The sequence below is a fragment of the Aedes albopictus genome, chromosome 2 (assembly GCF_035046485.1).
Source record: "Aedes albopictus strain Foshan chromosome 2, AalbF5, whole genome shotgun sequence".
In the NCBI taxonomy this organism is placed as follows: domain Eukaryota; kingdom Metazoa; phylum Arthropoda; class Insecta; order Diptera; family Culicidae; genus Aedes; species Aedes albopictus.
This window is the reverse complement of record NC_085137.1, coordinates 277,510,397-277,531,805: the sequence shown is the minus strand read 5'-3', so window position 1 is coordinate 277,531,805 and position 21,409 is coordinate 277,510,397. Positions and strand designations below refer to the sequence as shown.

Sequence of the window (21,409 nt, the reverse complement as noted above, 5' to 3'; positions counted from 1 at the left end):
CGCTAAAAAAAATAACATGAAAAAGTTTTTGTTAGAAAAACTTTTTTTCCTTAAAAGTGCCCATCTTGTGATGTATGGAGGAAAGTTAGGCAACAATATTGACTTTCTTGGAAAAAAATTTCAAAACATAAAAAAATGGGCATTTTCTGTAAATTGACTTTTAATTTTAAAAATATATTTTTTAGCGTGTAAAAATGTATTTAGAATTTTTAAAATATTTTTTCATGAAAGCTTGGACAATTCTCTAAAAGTCCCTCATACAACACTTTTCTATAGGTCTTGTCATTTTTGAGTTACATCGATTTTAAAAAATTCTTCGAAAAAAAGTTAGGCCCTCTTCAAATGTTACTCTTGAAAATTTTCGAAAATTTAAGTATGCAAAGTTGCTTATAAAAACCTAGTCTTTATGCCCACCAAGTTTCATTCGATTCTGGGAGGGTGTTGCCAACCACTGGTCGAGTTGGCGCGAAATTCGTCAAATGTAAAAATTTTTGTTTTTTTGTGGCAGGTCGGCCCTACGGAAATATTTGTTTTCCAATCAAATTTACAGAATTATTTCCTTCTGTAGGAAAATCCACTTCCCGCGTGGCACTTTCAATGCCAACATCATGTAGATAACATACGCTCCCGAAATCAATGGGATTTCGTGGAAACTTTTGGTGAAACTTGCCTTTTTTGCAAGAGGAAATCTTGTTGGGTGATGCAGCTGGAACTTGAGAGTTTTGTTTATGTTCTCGACGGCGGAACGGGGGGCTCTTCAATGGGAATTGTAGAAATCAATATGTAATTGAGTTTGTTTTAAAAATTAATATTTAAGTTTTAAATATTTTATCAGTTTACCGAATAAACATGAATATTTTTGTTTCAAACGAACGAAATTTGTCTCCGTGTACTAAAATTCAGCTCATTACTACAAATCTAGTACTACACCGAACGTGCCCCATTGGAGTATCCACACGCCTGAGTGGAATGATGATAGCTGCTGCAGAAGAGTGGCCAATCCACCGGATCTCCAGTGAATACCGGCAACTCCTTCGATACTACTTGTCTGGTAGCCAGCTGCTGCGACGACGGACCCTGTTCCATCGGTTGGAACTCGTTGCTCGGTATTGGTGCATTCACAACAAACGAATTTAGAAACGGACGACCTTGTTGACCATACGCAACATGGGGGGGGGGTAGAGATAGTGGACTTTCTGGCACATTGTAGTTGCTATGACCGCCGATAGGCGTGTAAATGGGCGATGGGGGGTAGTTTTGATTGAAAGAGTAGTACGAATACGAGGGGCTAGTATTTATTGGCACATTGTGCAAATGATTTGGAATAAAGTTGTGGTTACTCACCGGTGGCATGATGGTACAATGGGCTGTGGGGGCGTTACCTACGTTCACGGTGTGGCGCAACGGTGGCTGCTCGTTGATCGTCGCTGTTGGTTGGTGATTATCTCCAGAACGACGTCCGACCGGATGGGGTTCCGGATCACCAATACGTCCACTGGTTGGTGGTTCCCTTTCCTTCAGAAACTGCTGCTCGATTTCCCGCAGTCGATGCAACTCGTCCTGAACTGCGGCCAACTCCCGTTGCTTCCGTTCTTCTACCAGCGCTTGGTCACGCTCCCGCTGCTGAAGTTCTTCTTCCATCGCTCGTCGGATTTGCTGTTCATCTCGCCGCTGGATCTCCATCTGCTTCAGTTGGTTGGTGAGCTCCAATTCGCGCTTCCGTCGAAGATCGTTCTCCTTCTTATGCTCCGACTCCAGTTCCGTACACTTTCGTAGGCTTGCGGTTTCTGACCGCCACCTCTCAAATAACGTTGTGCTGCGTACTACCTTCGGCACTGCCCCAGTTGTCGGTTGGACTGGGTTTGGCTCCTCCAAAACTTGGTCGTACATCCGAGTGTTCACCGGTGAAATCGGGTGGTAAGCGCTGCGTCGAGACAACGTCCCGTCGATACCGACTGCGCCTTCTTCCTCATCGTCGACCGTGTCTCCGATCGTTATGCTGCCAGTGGTCTCGACGTCGATGGCCGCAGCTAGCTGGTCCGCTAGGCTCGGCGCATGATTGGTATTTGCACCAGTTGCTTTCTTCTGGGTCAGCGGGGTTGATTGCAAGTTTACGGCGGGAATGTTACCGGCGGATGAATCAGACGGTCACTGAATGGAATCCGTAACATTTACTACGACCTCGGAAGGACCGGCCACTGCTGCGCCTTGCGCTCTTACCCAGCTTTCAACCCTGCTATTCCGATTGTCGCTGCCAGAATTGCTCCCATCATCTTCCTCGGCGTCCGCTTGGCTCAGCAGGTCATACTTTCGCGCAATGAACTGCCGCTGTCGCTCAAGCTTTTCCCTCCTAGACCTTTCTGCCAGCGATTTCTCCTGTTCGATCTGTTCCCGTTGGATTTCTTCCTCCAATTGCCTCTCCTCCTCCAGCCGCTGTAGCTCACGGGCTATACGAGCTTGTCGTGCACTGGACGAACTCAAACGACCGGACATTGATCGCGCTGGGGGGAGAAATGGCAGTCGGGCACAAGACGAACACACGAACGGTCTCCCATGAACCGTTTCAGCAGTCGCATTGGCACACGAAAAATGATAGTACATTCGACAATCTTGGCACGATATCATTGGCTCGGCATTGTTTAGCCGATCACATTTACCGCAGTCGAAAGCATCTGCTCGCACAGTGGCTGCAGCCACGTTGTAATTATCTGCGGATGAATGGGCCGTTTGTTCGACGCTGACTTGGAGGTTAGCTTGCTGTTCCCGCAAAGCTCTCGCCTGAGATCTTGTCTGGCGAATGTCGGACCTCCGCGACATGGTTTTACTATAATTCTTCGAGAATTTGTTGCTAAACGTTCGGATTCTCCGAAGCAAACTCGATTTTTCTCGATAGTTAGTTCGAAGCTGAAATATATTTTTATTATTATTAATTGCATGAAGAACAATATTAGAATATCACTTACAATTAATCTCCTCAAATGTACTATTCAGCAACAAATACACTTTTGAATTCAAATAGTTTAAGGAAACCTAGATTAAGAATGAATTTAGATTAAGTAGTAACAAATTCTAGGTTTAAGTAGCAATAAATTCTTACATTTTACGAACTATAAATTATCCACAACGTTCATGTGCTTCCTACTGTTGTATCTACTAACGAATGGTGTTTGGGCGAACAATGATACGGGCCCTATTGCATGTTGTGTCCGTGTACACTGAAAATAATCGACACGCCTCATCCATGTTCTTTTACACGTTAATGTATCGTTCAAAACAGAACGCTATATTAACGTGTAATTCCTTTGAATCAGATGTTGAATAGTTGAGGTTTTTAACCACTGTCTTTTACACATGATTTTATCGTGTTTGAAAGTATGTTTATGTATCGATAATGGAAATGGCTCGCCTATAACGTAATGTACATCACCGAACTCGCCCGCGTTAAGTATGTCCTAGCATACTTCATTTTTTGGTGAACAGGGACCCGCAGCTGGGTTCCTGGTACTGATATTCTAAGAAATTTGACATTTATGACTAACGTGTTTTACACATGATTACGAAAAGTAGATTTAAGACTTGTTTGACACGTTAAATTCAGATGTTTCCTAAGTGGTGAAAATTCATGTTTGAAACATGTGGCTCGAACGTGTAGAATATTTTCAGTGTAGGTACGTTTTATCCGCAAACAGTGAAGCTCTATTGCAACCATACGTGGATGAACGCTTAAGGGGATGCGTTGTTCCTAACAATAGTAGTTTATTTCATCAGGTTTAGTGTTATCGTGTGCACATTTCTTCCCTTTCCAAAACAGTCTTAAAACTAGGGGTATATCATTGGGTTTGATAGAATTTTGAATTTAAATTACAAACAGTGGTTCTCAAATCATTTTTTAACTTTACTAATATTTACAAGGTTTTATTTTAAATAATTGCATGAAAAACTAATTTTACTAACACATATTTTATTTATTTCAATTTTAACACAACAAACGTTTATATTTAACAAAGCTAACAAGAAAACTAACAAAAATTTTAAACAAATAAACATAACTTGACCTCTCACCTTTATTGTTGCTGATTTTGTCGATAACACAACAACAAGGTCTGATCGGCTTCTCGGACACCGACTGGGCTGGCGATACCACGGGGGTGCTACGCTGATCTGACTTTGTTGCCGCTTATCATGCGCAACCAGAGCACACTAATACCAACATTCACTCAATACAGCAGCGGGAACAAAGTTTGCAGAAAGAGGTATTGTGTGACTTTTCACAAAGAATGGGGCACGTTCGGTGTAGTACTAGATTTGTAGTAATGAGCTGAATTTTTGTATGGTGAGAAGGTCAATTCTCCGTTTCTGCAATAAAATGGTGCAAAAAGCGTGGGTATTATGATTCCTTGCCTAATTTGATGCCGTTTGAGCAAAACTTTGGATAACTATATTATTTATATTGCAAGAAATGGAGAAAATAACAACACTGTTGCCCAAAGTTTTGCTCAAACGGCATCAAATTAGGCAAGGAATCATAATACCCACGCTTTTTGCACCATTTCATTGCAGAAACGGAGAATTGACCTTCTCACCATACTAAAATTCAGCTCATTACTACAAATCTAGTACTTCATCGATCTGTCCTATTATCACTCTCTGTAGGAACTTTACCTAAACATCGACAATCTTGAATTGAAAATTACCAAATAATGCAGCTTTTTCATGAACAACACTTTTATGAGATCTAATGTGATGTGAGCGTTTTGCACCGATATCCCTCGTAAAAAGGTAAACTTTCAAATTTCACGACTGTGTGGTGAGTATTTTGGCTGGAGCATAAATTTATGCTCCACGTAAGGAGGCACAATTCAACCTGTCAAACTCCATAGTGAAAAAATAGGATGCCGTCTCCTTGGGCGATACAGAGAGTCGTCGTTCTACGTCCGGTATACTCTTCAAGTACCAAGGAGGCTGTATCATGTGGGCGAGTCGTCGCCAATCGTGCGTTACCTTGTCATCGATGGAGGCTGAGTACGTGGCGCTCAGCAAAGCCTGCCAGGAAGCGCTATGGCTCAGACAGCTCTTTCGTGAACTGGGCGAACTGCAGGATCAACCAACGACTGTCATGGAGGACAACCAAGGATGCTTGGCATTCGTTCGATCGGAGCGTGTAAGTAGAAGGTCGAAGCACATAGATACAAAGGAGCGTTTCATACAGGAGCTGTGTCGTCGTGGAGAAGTTCGCCTGCAGTACTGTCTCACCACGGGGATGCTACGGTGATCTTATTTTGTTGCCGCTTATCATGCGCAACCAGTGCTCACTAATACCAACATTTACTCAATACAGCAGCAGGAGGAAATAAGGAAAAACGCACTTTGGCGAACAAAGTTTGCGAAAAGAGGTGTTGTGTGTCTTTTCACAAGCAATTCTCACTCTCTGTAGGAATTTTACCTAAATATCGACACTTTGAAATTGAAAATTACCAATTAATGCCGCTTTTTCATGATCAACACTTTTATGAGATCTAATGTGATGTAAGCGTTTTGCGCCGATATCCCTCGTAAAAAGGTAAACATTCAAATTTCACGACTGTGTTGGTGAATATTTTGGCGGGAGCATAAATTTATGCTCCACTTAAGGAGGCACAATCCAACCTGTCAAACTCCATAGTGAAAAAATAGGTTGCCGTCCCCTTGTGTCCCACGGACCAAATGCAAGCGGACATCCTGACCAAACCATTAGGTCCCGTGAAGCACCACGAGTTCTGTGAACTACTGGGACTCCGGGGAGACAAACCAGGTGAAGAGAGTTCACATTGAGGGGGAGTGTTGGGAAGGTATGTACAATGTTCACCTCTTATAAATATAACACCTTGTACCTTTTTGCACAACCCTACATACAGCACCTTCCGTGCACACACCTTGATTGTGGTGTGAGACACAAGAGACATTGGCTCTGACGGCAGCAAAAATGCACTCACTCCAATGGGAAATCCCATTTGTATCTGTCATCGTGTGCGTGAAGAAGTATAAACAAACGCGTTTTGTCTCGTTTTTTTCTCACGTTTGCCATACGACTCCCGCCAGGCGGCAGCACTGCGGCGCTGTCAAGGCCTATTATTATTGTGCCTTGCAAGATAAATCCGCGAAACGCGTTTGTCTTCTTCTTTTTCATCAAGTTGTCAAAATATGAGCGCACCACTATGAGCGACCTGATGGTCAGAAATTTTGCATGCGGCGCTTATATCAAATCCACATGAGGCTGCGGCGATATGGCCGCGAGGAGATGCACGCGATACAGACGCAATGTGGAAAATGGAGAAGATACCGCCGCAGCATCCTGTATCATCACCAAATAACATCCCGATTAAATATTAAACACAAAGCCGACGAGGTGATGCGTGTGCGTATTATAGTGAAACAATGTCGCGATAAATGTTATTACGATTTCTGGCCACCTGAGTTGCCATTGTGCCAACTGTTGTTTTGATATGAACGGCCTGAAGGCTGCTGCGATGCTGCTGGGTGGGTGACAGTATCTGTTCGATTTTGACATTGCGTCTGTATCGCGGGTATCTCTTAGCGGCCATATCGCCGCCGCCCATTGTGGATTTATTATGAGCGCCGCAATATTACAACACAAACCAGAAGTTTCCTCGCTACCGTGTGTAACGCGTCGTTGTTTTTATCGCTCGAATATATCTCGTTAAATAAGTAGTTTGCTCGCGTGTGAATTACTCGACTTATCCGAAAAGTCCTCGCCGGTATTCCACTGCGTCGTTTCGAGCTCCGCCGACAATTGCTAATCAATAAGTACAATAAAACTCGATTTAACTCACATACATACACCTTTATGGTTTTATTATATTCATTCATTTTCAACTATCGTCGAATCATCGCCTATCAAAATTTAGTCCAAGGATATTGCGTGCCTGAAAATATACACAAAATTGTTTCAAAGTGTATCATTAAAATCCATCCAACACTCACTGTTGAAAACGTTGATCCTACGGCGTTCTGAATGTGTACCGATGCATGTTCTGATTTGATGAGGAAATCATGCAATATTCTGGCTTCCTCAACACGTCGACCTAGAAACTTCCACGTTTTCTCAAAATCCTGGGAGTTATCTTGCAACATGTACAATTCCGTTGCTTTATAGATGCTGGCCAAACCAACGCGCCGAGTATACCAATTGAACTGCAATAGTGGAAAAAATAATTCCATTAAGTTTTTGATTAGATGTAACTCATTTGGCATCAACTCATCTTCCGTGACTTTTGAGATCTATCTGGAAATTATATTTGAAGAAAACTAATTCTTTCAGTGATTGATCACTGGGCAAACATTTTAAATTATTTAAGAACTACCAATTACCGGTGCTAATGCGTTTGAAAATGCTAACAAATGAATTTATGCCAATTGAGTTTTCACCTGTACATACATCTACAGATCGGTCACCAGCGTAATAACAAATTTTGTCGACTAGCGTCAGTATATGGGCTAGTGAAGCAGGTATATTCGGTGGTAGTGACATAAGGCCAAGCGCCTGTGGCCAATGCTGCAAGTACGGAATCAACATACGGAGGCGTATTTCAATAGCTTTCCTGGCAAATTTGGCGGAATCTTGTGCATCATTGTTTCCAGAAGTTATCCGTTTCAGTTGATCAGCCAACTTTTTGTTACAATGCGTATGAAAATAATTCAACAATTCGATGCCACCCTTGGGAAAAAGTCCATTAACGACGCTTGGATAGTTCACACTTTCGGCTCCCTTAACTAAAGCGTTCTTCGACCACCCATGGGACGGTACATAATCAAGAGCAGCTTCTAAAATCGATTCCTTTACAACCAAAACTTTGATATCCTTGTCGATTGCCTCGGTTCTGCTATTTAGTATGTTTTGGGTTAATGTTTTTTTCTCCTTTTGTTCTTCTCTCGCACGAAATTCGTCAAATGTCTCTCGCACATGGGTGCTACATAGTTTACTAATTCTACAATCTTTTATATGTCCACAATATGTCGTTGGAGAGACAATGTACTGCAATATCTTACCTGTAAAAAAGATTAACCTGTATTTTTATTTAACTTGATATGTAATGGATGTTTATGCAATAAGTTGCACATAAATTGTTCAGCACAAGCCATAGTACAATACTGTTGTAGGTCTGGAAGAATAATTGATCACCAATCAAATTTTACAGTATTGACCTCGCAGCACCAAATCGGAGTTCGCCAGTTGCACTAGCGAAGCGAAGTTTTCAGCGAACTTTCTGTCATTCCTCATCCGACCCGACATGCATCCCTGATGTTTTCGTTTTCAGTCCGACGCCGTGTCGACAATCACGACTTTATCCTACCTGGGCGTCTGTCAGTGCGAGCGCGCCAAATTTTTCGTGAGTGAGCATGTGGTGTTGGTGGTTAAGGTGAAACGGTACGCTAGCCGCTATTAATTAGAAAAATTGTTTCGCAAATGTCGATCGCTTGGTCGATCGGCTTTTTTGCGAAAACGCAAACTGAAAAGTATTAATTTATTAAAAATAGTAAGCGCACGGGTACAATAGTTTAGCAAGTTCGGAATTTTGTGTGAAATTAGTTTTTGTTTTCACCATGGAAAAATGCTTCTGACTACCATGGTGAGTTCGTCTCATTTCCCCTTAAGTTCGCTAGTAAAGCTAGTAGTGAAGTTTGAGCGATGCTCATTCTTCGGTTTTCTTCCAAATCCACAATATGTGCTTTTCAAGCAACGCCTTCTGTATATGTTCAGCCATGTACTGCGTGATCAACGGAGCCAGCCGACAACAATCGTCATCATCGTCACTGATCGACGCCCGAACCAATCAATCGCCTATGCACAAGGAATTTTTAAGTGAAGTTCAGATTCGACCCCGATCACGAATAATTGAACCGAATACGAAATACAATACAGTAGTTTAGTTTTAGTAAGGTGTACAACCCGCGCTTTTTTGTACCAGTGCAAACCCAAATTATACAGTCCACACTTCCGGACGGAACATATGGTTCTAACGAACCGCATCGTATCAGTGCGGCGAGAAGCTGCAGTCGCAGCCGCAGCTGTGTTGTCGTCCATCAGCCCATGGGACAACGCCGTCCGATTGCTATCGCCGAGACAGTATGGGTTCATTCAAATATTACGTAACGCAATAGGGGGAGGGAGGGGGTCTAGCACTGTGCTACACTTTATACAAAATTTTAAAATCTTCCATACAAAATTTGTTACGTGGGGGAGGGAGGGGATCTAAAATCATTATATTTTGCGTTACGTAATATTTGAATGAACCCTATTCCTGCCAGCAGCGATGGCATGCTCCTCAGTGTGAGTGCAAGTGTGCGCGGTTTTTATATAAAAATGTGTTGCACTGTGCACATTTTCAGTGCGGAATGCCATCCCTGCGCTGCCAGGAGGAAATGCTGTCATTCCCGCCCCGATGGCTCGACCCGAATCACAGACAAACAGACTTTCCGCGCTTTCGTTGGCGAAAAGAAAGCGGCGGTGTTTTTCTCGAATGTGACGTGATGTGAGTGAAGTGAGTCGCGCGCGTGTGAAGTATTTTACTATTTCTTTATTTGACAGGCCCATACGACAGAAGGCTTTACGGGGCCAATAAAACTTTTTTTCATTTTGAATTTGACTAACTAACAGAATCACAGGTACTCTGTAACTCTTGAATCCCACACAACTTCTTCTTTTCCTTTCCGCGCTTAGTTGAAAGCCGCCGTTTATTGGTTCCACAATTGGTCTCACAATGTGAAGATGAGCTATCGGTCTCGCCGTCGTCGTCGTCGCTTCCATTCGTACTCTGTTGGTCTGCTTTGTTGGCTTGATTTGTAGATACGGTATTGTTTTCGCGTTCGATAAGCGCACGCTTACTTCTCGCCACTATTTCGATGAATGTTTCAGGGGAGGATTGGGTCGATTGACTGCTGCACATCGGCGGGAAATCGGCGTCGGAGGAAATTTGTTCATTTGATTGAGATGGTGCTGCCACTGTTGCTGCTGCTGTTGTTGTTCTTGTCTCGGGTACGATCTCTTCCAAGCACCTCTGCTTGGGATGAACCGGTCTGGAACCCCACCTACAAGTTCGTATTAGGTTCAAGTGTTTCACATAACAAATCTCGTCGGCTATCGTGACATGTGAAGGAATCAGGTGTTTGATCCTCATCAATAGGACACGAACCCCGTTCGGTACACCGACAAAGTAATTCTTCCAACGTTCTGTTTGTATTGAAAACACATCCCTATACTTCATCATGAAGTTAGCGACGGTGGTGTGGGATGCAGAAGGGGGCAGGTCATGTATTTACTCGTACAGAAACCGCTTCGCTGTCCACATACACCGGGATTTTGAACTGCTTGTCCTTCCAAACAAAAGCCCGCTTAATCATAATTAACTTTAATTGGCTTTTTTTGGTGATATGAAAGCCCGCTTAATATTGTGCGCTTTTTCATAGCTTAGCGCTGTATCATGATCCACCATTTCGATGTACAGTGAGGGTTCGCTCGTTGGGTCACGACTGCGCCCCGATTAGCGAATCGTGTTCGTTCGTTGGGGCAACTGACAACTGATCAAAATGCTGTACACACACGCAAGTGACGAGAAATACGTCACAAAACACTCACATACTTGCACAAACGATCTGTATATAGGAGCTGCGATGCGACGGCGATCAGACGTCAAACTCGTTTAGACATCGATTTTGACATTGACAGTGCTTTTTAGTTGGGTTTTGCTCCAACCAGTGATGATTCAACTATCAAGACAGCCCATCTAACGAGCCGCCAACGAACGAATCGGAACTGTATACATAGTTACGCGTGTTTTGTAACTGGATACTTTCAACATCCGAAAGATTTAACTTGTGATCATTTTGAAGAAATTGCTCAACTTTTCGCACATCGGGTCGCCCGGGAACTACACCTAAATCAACTATTATGGTGTTTTGCGAAAACTACTCATTTTACCGATATGAAGCAAGGGGAATCTGGTGAAAGCGTCTGGAGACTACGAGTGCAGACTGTCTACTGTGCGTGTGAAGTAGTTTGTGCTCCGAAAATGGCCGATATTGCACGACTGCTTGTCCAACTTGGCCACGTTGAGGACGAAGTGAGAAAAGTAAAGAAGAACATTTGTGTAGATGGCGTTCCCGATCGTCAGAACAAACACCGTCTTGTTAGTTGCAGACTTAGCAGCTACAAAGCTGTAATTTATTAGATTTAATTTAGTCAGTAGTCGGTAAACAGTATTTAGAACAGTCTTACAATTCAGTGTTTTTCTGTCGCTTTTAGATGGGTCGGTAATTGAGGAGAAAACGTGGAACGTACAATCTGTAGAACTCACACAATTGGTTTCAGGTTATGCACTGTTTTACACACACTGAATAATGGAAAGAAATTTTTAATTGACTATAAAACGTACCTCAACTGACTGATATTCACACTATCTGTGCGATGCTGACTACTTACGAATACCGGGTACAATTGTTCATTAAATTCAATGAGAATAAACTTATTATAAATTTTAACTAAATTCAGTTCACAAACATACTTTAGATAATTGAAATATTCCACTGCTGATTTTCACTTATGCCTATCAAAATGTGCTGACTGTGCACTGTTAAGATATACATACTCTGTATGAATCAGTTCTTCTCCTTTCTGTCTGCTGCTGCCAGTCTACTCAGCGACTGCCGCTCAGGTGCGAGGGAGCGGACGCTGGTTTTACCGTCGTTTCGCGGTCAACAATAATGTGGCCGGTAACATCCCCCACCTCGTGAACCACTTTCGTTTCCGGCGCGACTTCATCCACTATCTTGTCGTTGTTCGCAACATTCAGGACTGCCAGCTTCACTGCCGGCCTGGCGAAAACTCCTCGAGCTGTCTGTACTACTGCACGTCGAACTTGGCCTGATTTGCCCGAAAAACTTCCAGAATCCGTCCTCTTTCCCAGCTGTTCCGTGTCTGTTCATCTATTATCACGACCAGCTCACCAGGTTCACGATCTCGAACCACTTCGTCCTCCTTGTTAGCATCGGCAAATACTCCAACACCTTCTTCTTCTTCTCTGTGGCTCTACGTCTCCACTGGGACTTGGCCTGCCACGCTTCAATTTAGTGTTCTTAGACTTGTTAGAATCCCAAAATGGCCGTCACCATGGCTGACTTTGGCACCTACTCATGATTTCGAGGGCACAAATCTCTTCGTAAACAAAACCAGTGCACCCGAGCTTTTTATTTTAAGCTAATTACAAGTGAGCAAGAACAGAATAATGAAATACATTGTTGTTTGAAGCTTGCTTCTTGAGATTTGTGCGTCTGAAGTTTCGATGCAATGTTGAAGCGGGATTTCAAGACGTTTGTCCTTAAGCATTTCCACAGTTATTAATTGAAAGGCTTTCTTTGCCTGCCATTGCATGAATGTGTATATTGTGAGGCAAGGACAATGATTTCGTAGTCAGTATATAAATGATACACCTTTTGCACCCGTGTTTGACAGTTGGTGTGCTGAGCCTCAGTAAAATCGATTACCGAAACTACCGAAATAGTTCTGCTGTTCTATTTTCGTCAAAAAAGTGCCGAATTCAGGATTGAGTGTGTAAGGGACTTTTTATGATGAAGTTACCGTAGACTTTTATTTTTATACAATTGATACAAATAATTGAAAATCGTCCCATTGTTTGGTATTTTCGCCCCCCAATATTGATTTTACGAATTTTCGCCCCCTTCGGCCGCATTTTCATCCCCTAGGTGGCGATTTCGCCCACTTTGGGAATCACCGCTCTAGGAAAGGAAAACATGATCGTGCGTTACGGCCCATACAAAATATTAAGGATTTCAATAGAAAAATCCCAGTCAACACACGATCGCATATGATGTTGCATAGGATGGAAAAGTGGAGGCGATATACGCACACTTTACAAGCGGATAAATGGAAGCATGTACGCATATGGCCTCCACTTTAGCATCCTATGCAACATCATATATATAAAATCCCAGAGTTGTCTGTCCTTCCGTCACGCTTTGAAATGTTTCATTGAAATGTTTCACCATAGTTGTATCAAATTTCTAAAAGGTACAAGAACATTCTGGATGTTTTTTGATTTTCCAGAAATAATAAGAAGAACCTTCTGGAATGTTCTGGAACATCAATATTCTAAAAATTCTAAGAACTTTCTGGAAGTTCCAGAAAATAAATAACGTTCTGGAATGCTCTAAAACATGGATTTTCTGAGAATCCCCTTGAAGTTTCTGGACGCTTCAGAAAGAAGAAGAAGAAGAACCTTTTGCAGCATTATGGATCATCTTTTTTTTTTTGGCGTAACGTCCCAACTGGGACAAACCCTGCTTCTCAGCTTAGTGTCTATGAGCTCAGTTATTAATTGAGAACTTCGGCTTCTAATAAGCACTTCTAAGTTGTTAAACGTTTTAGAAAAGAACCTTCTAGAATGTTCTAGAGAGCATGAAACTTTATTATATTGGGAAAAGGATATGGACGTTAGGGAACGAGCAAGGAACCAAAAGAGAACCTTCTAGAATGTTCTGGAACATAGAAATCCATAAAATTTCCAGAAACCTCCTGAAAGATACTGAACGTTACAAAAGTAAAACAAACATCTGAGATATTCTGGATATCACACTTCCTCAAATATTGAAAACTTTCTCTGCGTTACTGAACGTTTCAATCAAAGAAAGGAGAAGAGCCTTCTGGGATGTTCTGTACACTTTTAATTTTTAATTCTAAGAACTTTCTGGAAGTTAATGAAAGTCCAAGAAAGAAGTAAAGGGCCTTCTAAAATATTCTGGAACACCAAAATTCATTAAATTTCGAGACCTGAATGTTTCAGAAAGAAGAATAATAATCTACGAAAATGTTCTAGATAATCAAAATTCTTGGAACTTTCGAGAAGTTACTGGACAAAAACAAGACAAAGACCTTCTGCAAACTTTTTTAAATTTACGAATAGTGTCTGAGAGTTTGTGAACGTTCCAGAAAGAATGAAAAATACCCTTCAAGAAGGTTCTGGAACAACCAAATTCATAAAATGTTTGAGAATTATGGAAGCTACTGAACATTCCAAATGAAAACAGAAAAAAAATCTCTAGAATATTCTGGAACATTAAACTTCCCAGGTACTTTCCAGAAGTTACTGAATGTTTCAGAAAGAATAAGAAAACTAACCTTCTGGAATGTTCTGGAACAAATTTTTCAATGCCGATTATGTTCGGGGAGTTTGTCAACGTTCAAGAAAAAAATGTCAAATGGACCGTCTGAAAAGTTCTGGAAAATCAGAATTCATTAAATTTTGAGAACTTTCTGGAGATTACTAAACGTTCAAGAGAGAAGCATTCTGGAGAGAGATTCTAGAATGTTCTCGAAAACAGTTTCATTGAGGAAGTGTAAGTGGAATTTTAAAAACAATCTTTTTCTAGCTTACGTGGCTAGCCACGTCGGGTCAGCTAGTCATATATATAAAATCCCAGCGTTGTCTGTCTGTCCGTAACGCTTTGAAATGTTTCGTTGAAATGTTTCACCATAGTTGTATCAAATTTCTAAGAGGTACGAGAATATTCTGGATGTTTTTTGACTTTCCAGAAATAATAAGAAGAACCTTCTGGAATGTTCTGGAACATCAATATTCTAAAAATTCTAAGAACTTTCTGGAAGTTCCAGAAAATAAATAACGTTCTGGAATGCTCTAAAACATGGAACTTCTGAGAATCCCCTTGAAGTTTCTGGACGCTTCAGAAAGAAGAAGAAGAAGAACCTTCTGCAGCATTATGGAACATCTTTTTTTTACGTAACGTCCCAACTGGGACAAACCCTGCTTCTCAGCTTAGTGTCTATGAGCTCAGTTATTAACTGAGAACTTCGGCTTCTAATAAGCATTTCGAAGTTGTTAAACGTTTTAGAAAAAAACCTTCTAGAATGTCCTAGATAGCATGAAACTTTATTATATTGGGAAAAGGTTATGGACGTTAGGGAACGATCCAACTAACAATCGCCAGCTGCAAACAAGCATGCATGCTGAATTGTTGCTTAATAATAGTAACTAGCTGACCCTACGTGGCTAGCCACGTTTTCACAATTCCGAGACATGTCTCTTCATTCCTTCGAAATATATCCTAGAATATCTTCTTTTCCATGTTTTTGGAAATTTCTTCCAATTATGAAAGGAAAGCATATTCAATTCATTCCTCCGATGAGTGTTCTAGAATTGTCTAGATACTTGTTTTTCTTCTTCCTGGTAAGCTCCAGAAGTTTTTTGTTATCCAATCTGAGAACTTTTGAATATGCTCATATTTTATCCATTATGCTCGGAAATCTCTCGAACATTTGTAAAAAAAAAGAAAAAAAATGAGCACTCGTGGAAAGTTCTGGAACAGTTTTTAAAACCTCAATTTCCTTTCTATTTTTTTGCTTTTTCTTCTCCTTATTCTTTTGTTCTAGTTCATACAAAGCTAATCTTACCATTCCACTATACATGAAATATTTCAGTAAAACTTTGCTAAACGTCACGGGAGGACAGATAGACAACTTCGGGTTTTATTTCATGCAGCCCTATTTTGGTGCACCTGTTTTTGATCTTCTAACCTAAGAATTTTTATCCATCAAGGAGATTTTTTAAACCAGTATATCAATAAATATGTGAAACATTTCACTTAGCATTGGACTTACCAGAAGCGCCAGAATTTATTCTATTATGTATCTACTTTTTGAATGTAGACGACTATTGTATATCGAATGGGAGAATGTTCTAGAAATGAAAACGCCTGAAAGTAAACTTCCATGTACACACCTCGAAAATTTAAGAAGTTTAATACTCTAGAACGGATATTTTTTTCAAAAACTTTCAGTACCTTCCAGATAGTTCGCGGAAGTTCTAAGCATTTTGGTGCTCCAGCACATTCCAGAATGATCTTCTTATTATTATATCTGAAGAGTTCAATAACTTCAAGAAAGTTCTCAAATTTTTCAAAAGTTTGAAATAGCTATGGTGAAACATTTCAATGAAATAGATCGTTCCAGAATATTATTCTTTTGAAATTCCAATCCAGAAAGTTCTCGAATTTTTTAGAAATTCATTTTAGCTATGGTGAAACATTTCAAAATGTGACGGAAGGACAGACAGACAACTCTGGGATTTTATATATATGATGTTCCAGAAACTTATTTTTCTTCTTGGAGAAGTTTTTTTTGTATTCCAAACCGAAAATTTTCATTATGTTTGGAACATTTGTATAAATAGTATTTTCATCCCTCCGGGTCATACGCAATGTTCTAGAATACAGTTATTCTCTTCTGCTTCTTCCTTTTTGCCCAGGAAAGTAGAAAAATGTCTTCATATTTGGAACAGAAACCTCTCGAATTGACGTTCTGCGTTGCGTTGCGTTGCGTTGCGTGGTAACGGAGTAATTCGTAGATTGCATACTGAAAGTTGTCATGTTAAAACTTTAATACTTCTATTCTAATTGCTTATGGAATGCTATTTGGGAAGGAATAGCTATCCAATCAGAGGTTGGAGTAAAAAAGACATGAAAACTTCCATTGCCGGCCACGCCCATCTTCTCCGTTACAAGGATAGGAAAGGATATGATGATATGACACCTACTTTACGAAAGGCCAGCGACTCACCGGCGCCCCATAGGTGTCAAGGAGTTGGATATTTGGAACGGGTTGGTTAGGGATTCACTATAAGCGAGTGATGCGACAAGATTCATATTGTGTGAGTGTATTTGAGTAGTACGTGTAGATGTGTTGATGTGATTGTAAATGTTTTAGTATGTTTAAACACCAACGTTGGGAGTGACGTAGCTAAAAGGTTTTGTCACTCCTTGGGCCATTTTTCTTCAGGGATGGGGCACAGGCATTTACACTGTGTCCTGGCTAACAAGCCTAGGCTTAAGCGCCATTGCTCGCTCTCTGAAACGATAAGAAATAAGTTATGCATATGGGAAGGGATAGCAGGGAAGGGATGATATCTATTTATCGAGATGCCAGCGACTCACCGACGCCCTCGTAAATAGCAAGGAGATGGGATTTTGGTACGGGAATTAGTGAAGTTTTTGATTGTTAATAATGCAAGTTTTACTGAGATTTTATGAGAAGATGGATAAATGTTAGAATGATGAAATTTCTATCCTTCAAATGCTTTAAAGCTCTAAATTCGCCAAAGATACAGCGTTCAGAATAATTATTGTACAGACTATAACTTTTTATATTAGCATGTATGAACTGTCGAAAGAGTAGTATTCAGTCAGTGAATGCACTACAACTATTGAGAGAGTAGCTCTGATGTGATCTGCATAGACAGTAATAAAGTTCTGTTGATTTGCCATACTACCAACCATACTACCATGGCTTTTGATTATGTCCCGTATTTGACATTTTTTCCCCGAAAGCCCTAAAACAGCCACTGCATTACTGCGTCACAAAATCAAAAACGAAATGAAATTCAGCGGGACCGTAAAATTCATAAGACGCTGTCCATAATCTAAGTAGACTGATTTTTGGTCATCGCAGACCCCCTCCCTTTCCCACCTTACCCCACGTCTCCACTAGACAGAAATGTCTTGCCATTTTGCTGCCGGAAAGAGAAAACGTAACAGAAATGATCAACACCGCTGCTTTCCATGCAAACAGCGAGAGAACATTTCTGTCATGACACATCTGTCCAGCAAAAGGACAAGACATTTCTGTCTAGTGGAGACGTCGGATTAGACTTTCTTTCAAACAATTTTTAAAATTTGTATGTACCGTAGACTTTGGCCTAATCCCCCCTCCCCCTTCGAGTTTATGTAGTTGATAGGCATACCCTAAGGACTTATGCAATGATGAGCCAAACTCACCTAGTCCGAAAACCCCGACACTGGAGCAAGGCCACACAATAAGAACAACCCGACTGTCATTGGCATACATAGCCCAAGCTGCGCAGTCGTTGAGCCCATGAACCCTTTCCGTCTCAACTAGTTCATCTGATTCACTGGAGGCAGAACAAAATCGCACCGAAATTTTTAACCTCGCTCCCTCTTATGCACTAAATCGCTAGTAAAGCGTAAAACTCAAGTTCACATAACTACATAGAAAAATAAAATTGGTATTATCTCACCCAGTTGACCAAATGTATGTAGTTGGTATGGTTCCTTCCTGATGACCCTACAGTTGTGATGTGTGTGACGGCGATGCATCTTCCAGAACTGTCGCTGCCAAATCCCGATGCTACTCCACTTCGACATTGACGCCGCCTCGGAAGAAATGAGAAAACGCAGAATATTTGTTTTTTCACTGGCAAACTTTTCGTTAAATTCTTCGCTTTTATTAGCAATCTGCAATTTATTTGGAAATCCTATTATTTAATAGGATGGAAAAACGAAAAACTGACGGGAGCAAAAATTTTCACTTCCGTCAGCAAGCGCGGCCCACTACGATCCATAGGGTGTTTTCTAAAATCTGTTGAACACCAGAAACCTCTCGAATTGACGTTCTGGTAGAAAATGAGTTTCTTCGAATTCAATTCTTCGACTTCAATTCGACTTCAATCTCGAACACTCAGATCATATCATGCAGGCCTCACCGAAATATACGTGAAATATTTCAGTCAAATATTGCTAAGAGTGATGGGAGGACAGATAGACAACACCTGGATTCATATGCCGTTTTTGATCTCCCTTATTTAGATTTAGAAAATGTTCATCCCTCAAGGAGATTCTTGAGCATTCTGGAATAACAATTTCCAGAAGTTTCCTCAGAATCCATTGTAAATATGCGAAACATTTCATTCAGTAATGGACTCATCAGAATCGCCAGAAGGCATACTATCATGTATTCAGGAATGCAAAACGCCAGAAAGTATACTTCCAAGTACACACCTTTAACTGTTACAGGGTTTTAATCCCTGGAATGGTAAGAAACTTCTAGAAGCTTCTCAGGAACTGCGAATATTTCATTTCATTTCAGTCATCGTGAATTATTGTTTGGAGCGCATACAGCCGAGCAGTAAACTCGTGGGATATTTAGCAAAATTATGCTGAGGGTTAGAGAACTTCCAGAGACTTCCGGAAGGTTCTAGAAAATTAAAGTAGCTTAATAATTCAGAACATTCCAGAACGTTCTTCTTTTTTTCTGAAACTTTCAGTAATTTCCACAAAATAAGCAAGCTGAGAAGCATGCTTTGTTCCAATTGGGACGTTATACCAAAAAGAAAAAGAAGATGTTTCATGTTATTGCATCTTCTTTCTGGAGCGTCCAGAAACTTCTATAACGTTTCGAATATTGAAGAAATTCAATACTCAGGAAAATTCCAGAACCTTTTTCTTCTTTTCTTCTGGAGCTTTCAGTAACTTTCAGAAAGTTCTTGGAATTTTCAGAATATTGGTGTTCCAGATCATTCCAAAAAGTTCATCTTATTATTTCTGAAGTGATACAACTATGGTGAAACATTTCAATGAAACATTTCAAAGCGTGACGGAAGGACAGACAACTCTGGGCTTTTATATAGGGTGACAATGGGTATTATCGGCAGGTTTGTTCTCTTCGTCATGGGGGGTTTTTGTCAGTCAAATTGCCTGAAACTTGGCCATATAATTCAGCTTAGTTGGGAAGGATTTGGGACCAACTCTGAGTTCAATAGGTTTTAGAAAACCCCCTAAGACGAAGAGAACAAAACGGCCGAGAATAGGTAATTTCCCCTATATGATTATAGCTGAACAAAAATTATGCTGTACACATTACTGTACAAATGCTATTTCAATTGGAAAAGTAGCCAATGTTCAACTTTTCGTATTGGTATTAACAATGATAATTTAAAATACTTTCCAAGCGTTTAATAATTTTTTTATTCGACTCGCAGTAATTCCTTTACAACATAGTTTAACAAGACGTTTTTCTGCTTCTTGTTAAGTTCATATAAAAATTAGGACATGTATCTGTATAATGTGTTTTCACTAGTCAAATAAGCGCTTTCGTTTTATCATACTTCGACTCAGAGTACATGATGAAAAACACGTGTTTTTTACTGAACAACAGCTGAATTAGTCTGTTGTTCAGTAGTTAACCATAATGTTGTGATAATTCACCACTGCTGAATAGGAGTCATTATTAAACCACGGGAAGTTTATGTTTTGATTTGAGCGCTGCAATTCATCATCTCTAGGATGGCGCAGATAGGAAGGCATGCGGCTGGCAATCGATGGGTCTCGAGTTCGAATCTGGATTTAGGTAAATTTGTGTGTAGTTATTATTTCACAATATTTGTACACAGCATTAAGTTCCAATAATAAATTCTCGTAGAAATTGACAAATTTTGCATTTATTAAATTTTTAATCATTTTTGCTAAAGCTGAATAACAGCTTTACTATATAGTTGTAAAACGATTTAACAACAAACAGTTCAGTTGGTACACAACACTATGCTTTATAGTTTCTCCAAATTTGTGTGAACAAAGCCCGAACAAAGGTTGTGCCTGAAAATTATACAAATGTTATTCAGCATCATGCTGAATCAATTCGTCATAAAGGTGCTTGTAAAATGAGTGATTGATAGTTAGGGAGCAAGGAACCAAGAAATAATCTTCTAGAATGTTCTGGAACATAAAAATCCATAAAATTTCCAGAAACCTCCTGAAAGATACTGAACGTTACAAAAGTAAAACAATCATCTGAGATATTCTGGATATCACACTTCCTCAAATATCGAAAACTTTCTGTGCGTTACTGAATGTTTCAATCAAAGAAAGGAGAAGAACCTTCTGGAATGTTCTGTACACTTTTCATTCTTAATTTCAAGAACTTTCTGGAAGTTAATGAAAGTTCAAGAAAGAAGTAAAGGGCCTTCTAAAATGTTCTGGAACACCGATATTCATTAAATTTCGAGACCTTTCTAGAGATAACTGTATGTTTCAGAAAGAAGAATAATAATCTACGAAAATGTTCTAGATAATCAAAATTCTGAGAACTTTCGAGAAGTTACTAGGCAAAAACAAGACAAAGACCTTCTGCAAATTTTTTTAAATTTACGAAAAGAGTCTGAGAGTTTGTGAACGTTCCAGAAAGAATTAAAAATACCCTTTAAGAAGGTTCTGGAACAACAAAATTCATAAAATGTTTGAGAAATTTCTGGAAGCTACTGAACATTCCAAGTTAAAACAGAAAAAAATCTCTAGAATATTCTGGAACATTAAACTTCCCAGGTACTTTCATGAAGTTACTGAATGTTTCAGGAAGAACAAGAAAACTAACCTTCTGGAATTTTCTGGAACAAATTATTTAATGCCGATTATGTTCGGGGAGTTTGTCAACGTTCAAGAAAAAAAAATGTCGAATGGACCTTCTGAAAAGTTCTGGAAAATCAGAATTCATTAAATTTTGAGAACTTTCTGGAGATTACTAAACGTTCAAAAGAGA

General features: G+C 40.2%; 1 protein-coding gene across 3 annotated transcripts in view; it reads right to left on the bottom strand.

The window, feature by feature from the left end:
• Positions 1-6,820: 6,820 nt before the first annotated feature.
• The window catches only part of LOC109405972 (ubiquinone biosynthesis protein COQ9, mitochondrial), a 167,101-nt gene continuing 152,512 nt past the window's right edge, over positions 6,821-21,409 (bottom strand). For 2 of the 3 annotated variants that reach the window (XM_029876977.2, XM_029876976.2), the window contains exons 2-4: positions 7,436-8,046; positions 6,982-7,191; positions 6,821-6,923 (exon numbers count right to left, since the gene is read on the bottom strand). In XM_029876977.2, the coding sequence (XP_029732837.2) occupies positions 6,885-6,923; positions 6,982-7,191; positions 7,436-8,046 (860 nt within the window). In that variant the 3' untranslated portion in view covers positions 6,821-6,884. Of the gene's footprint in view, positions 6,924-6,981; positions 7,192-7,435; positions 8,047-21,409 lie in introns of those variants that run through there. The other variant, XM_029876978.2, reaches the window with a different exon arrangement.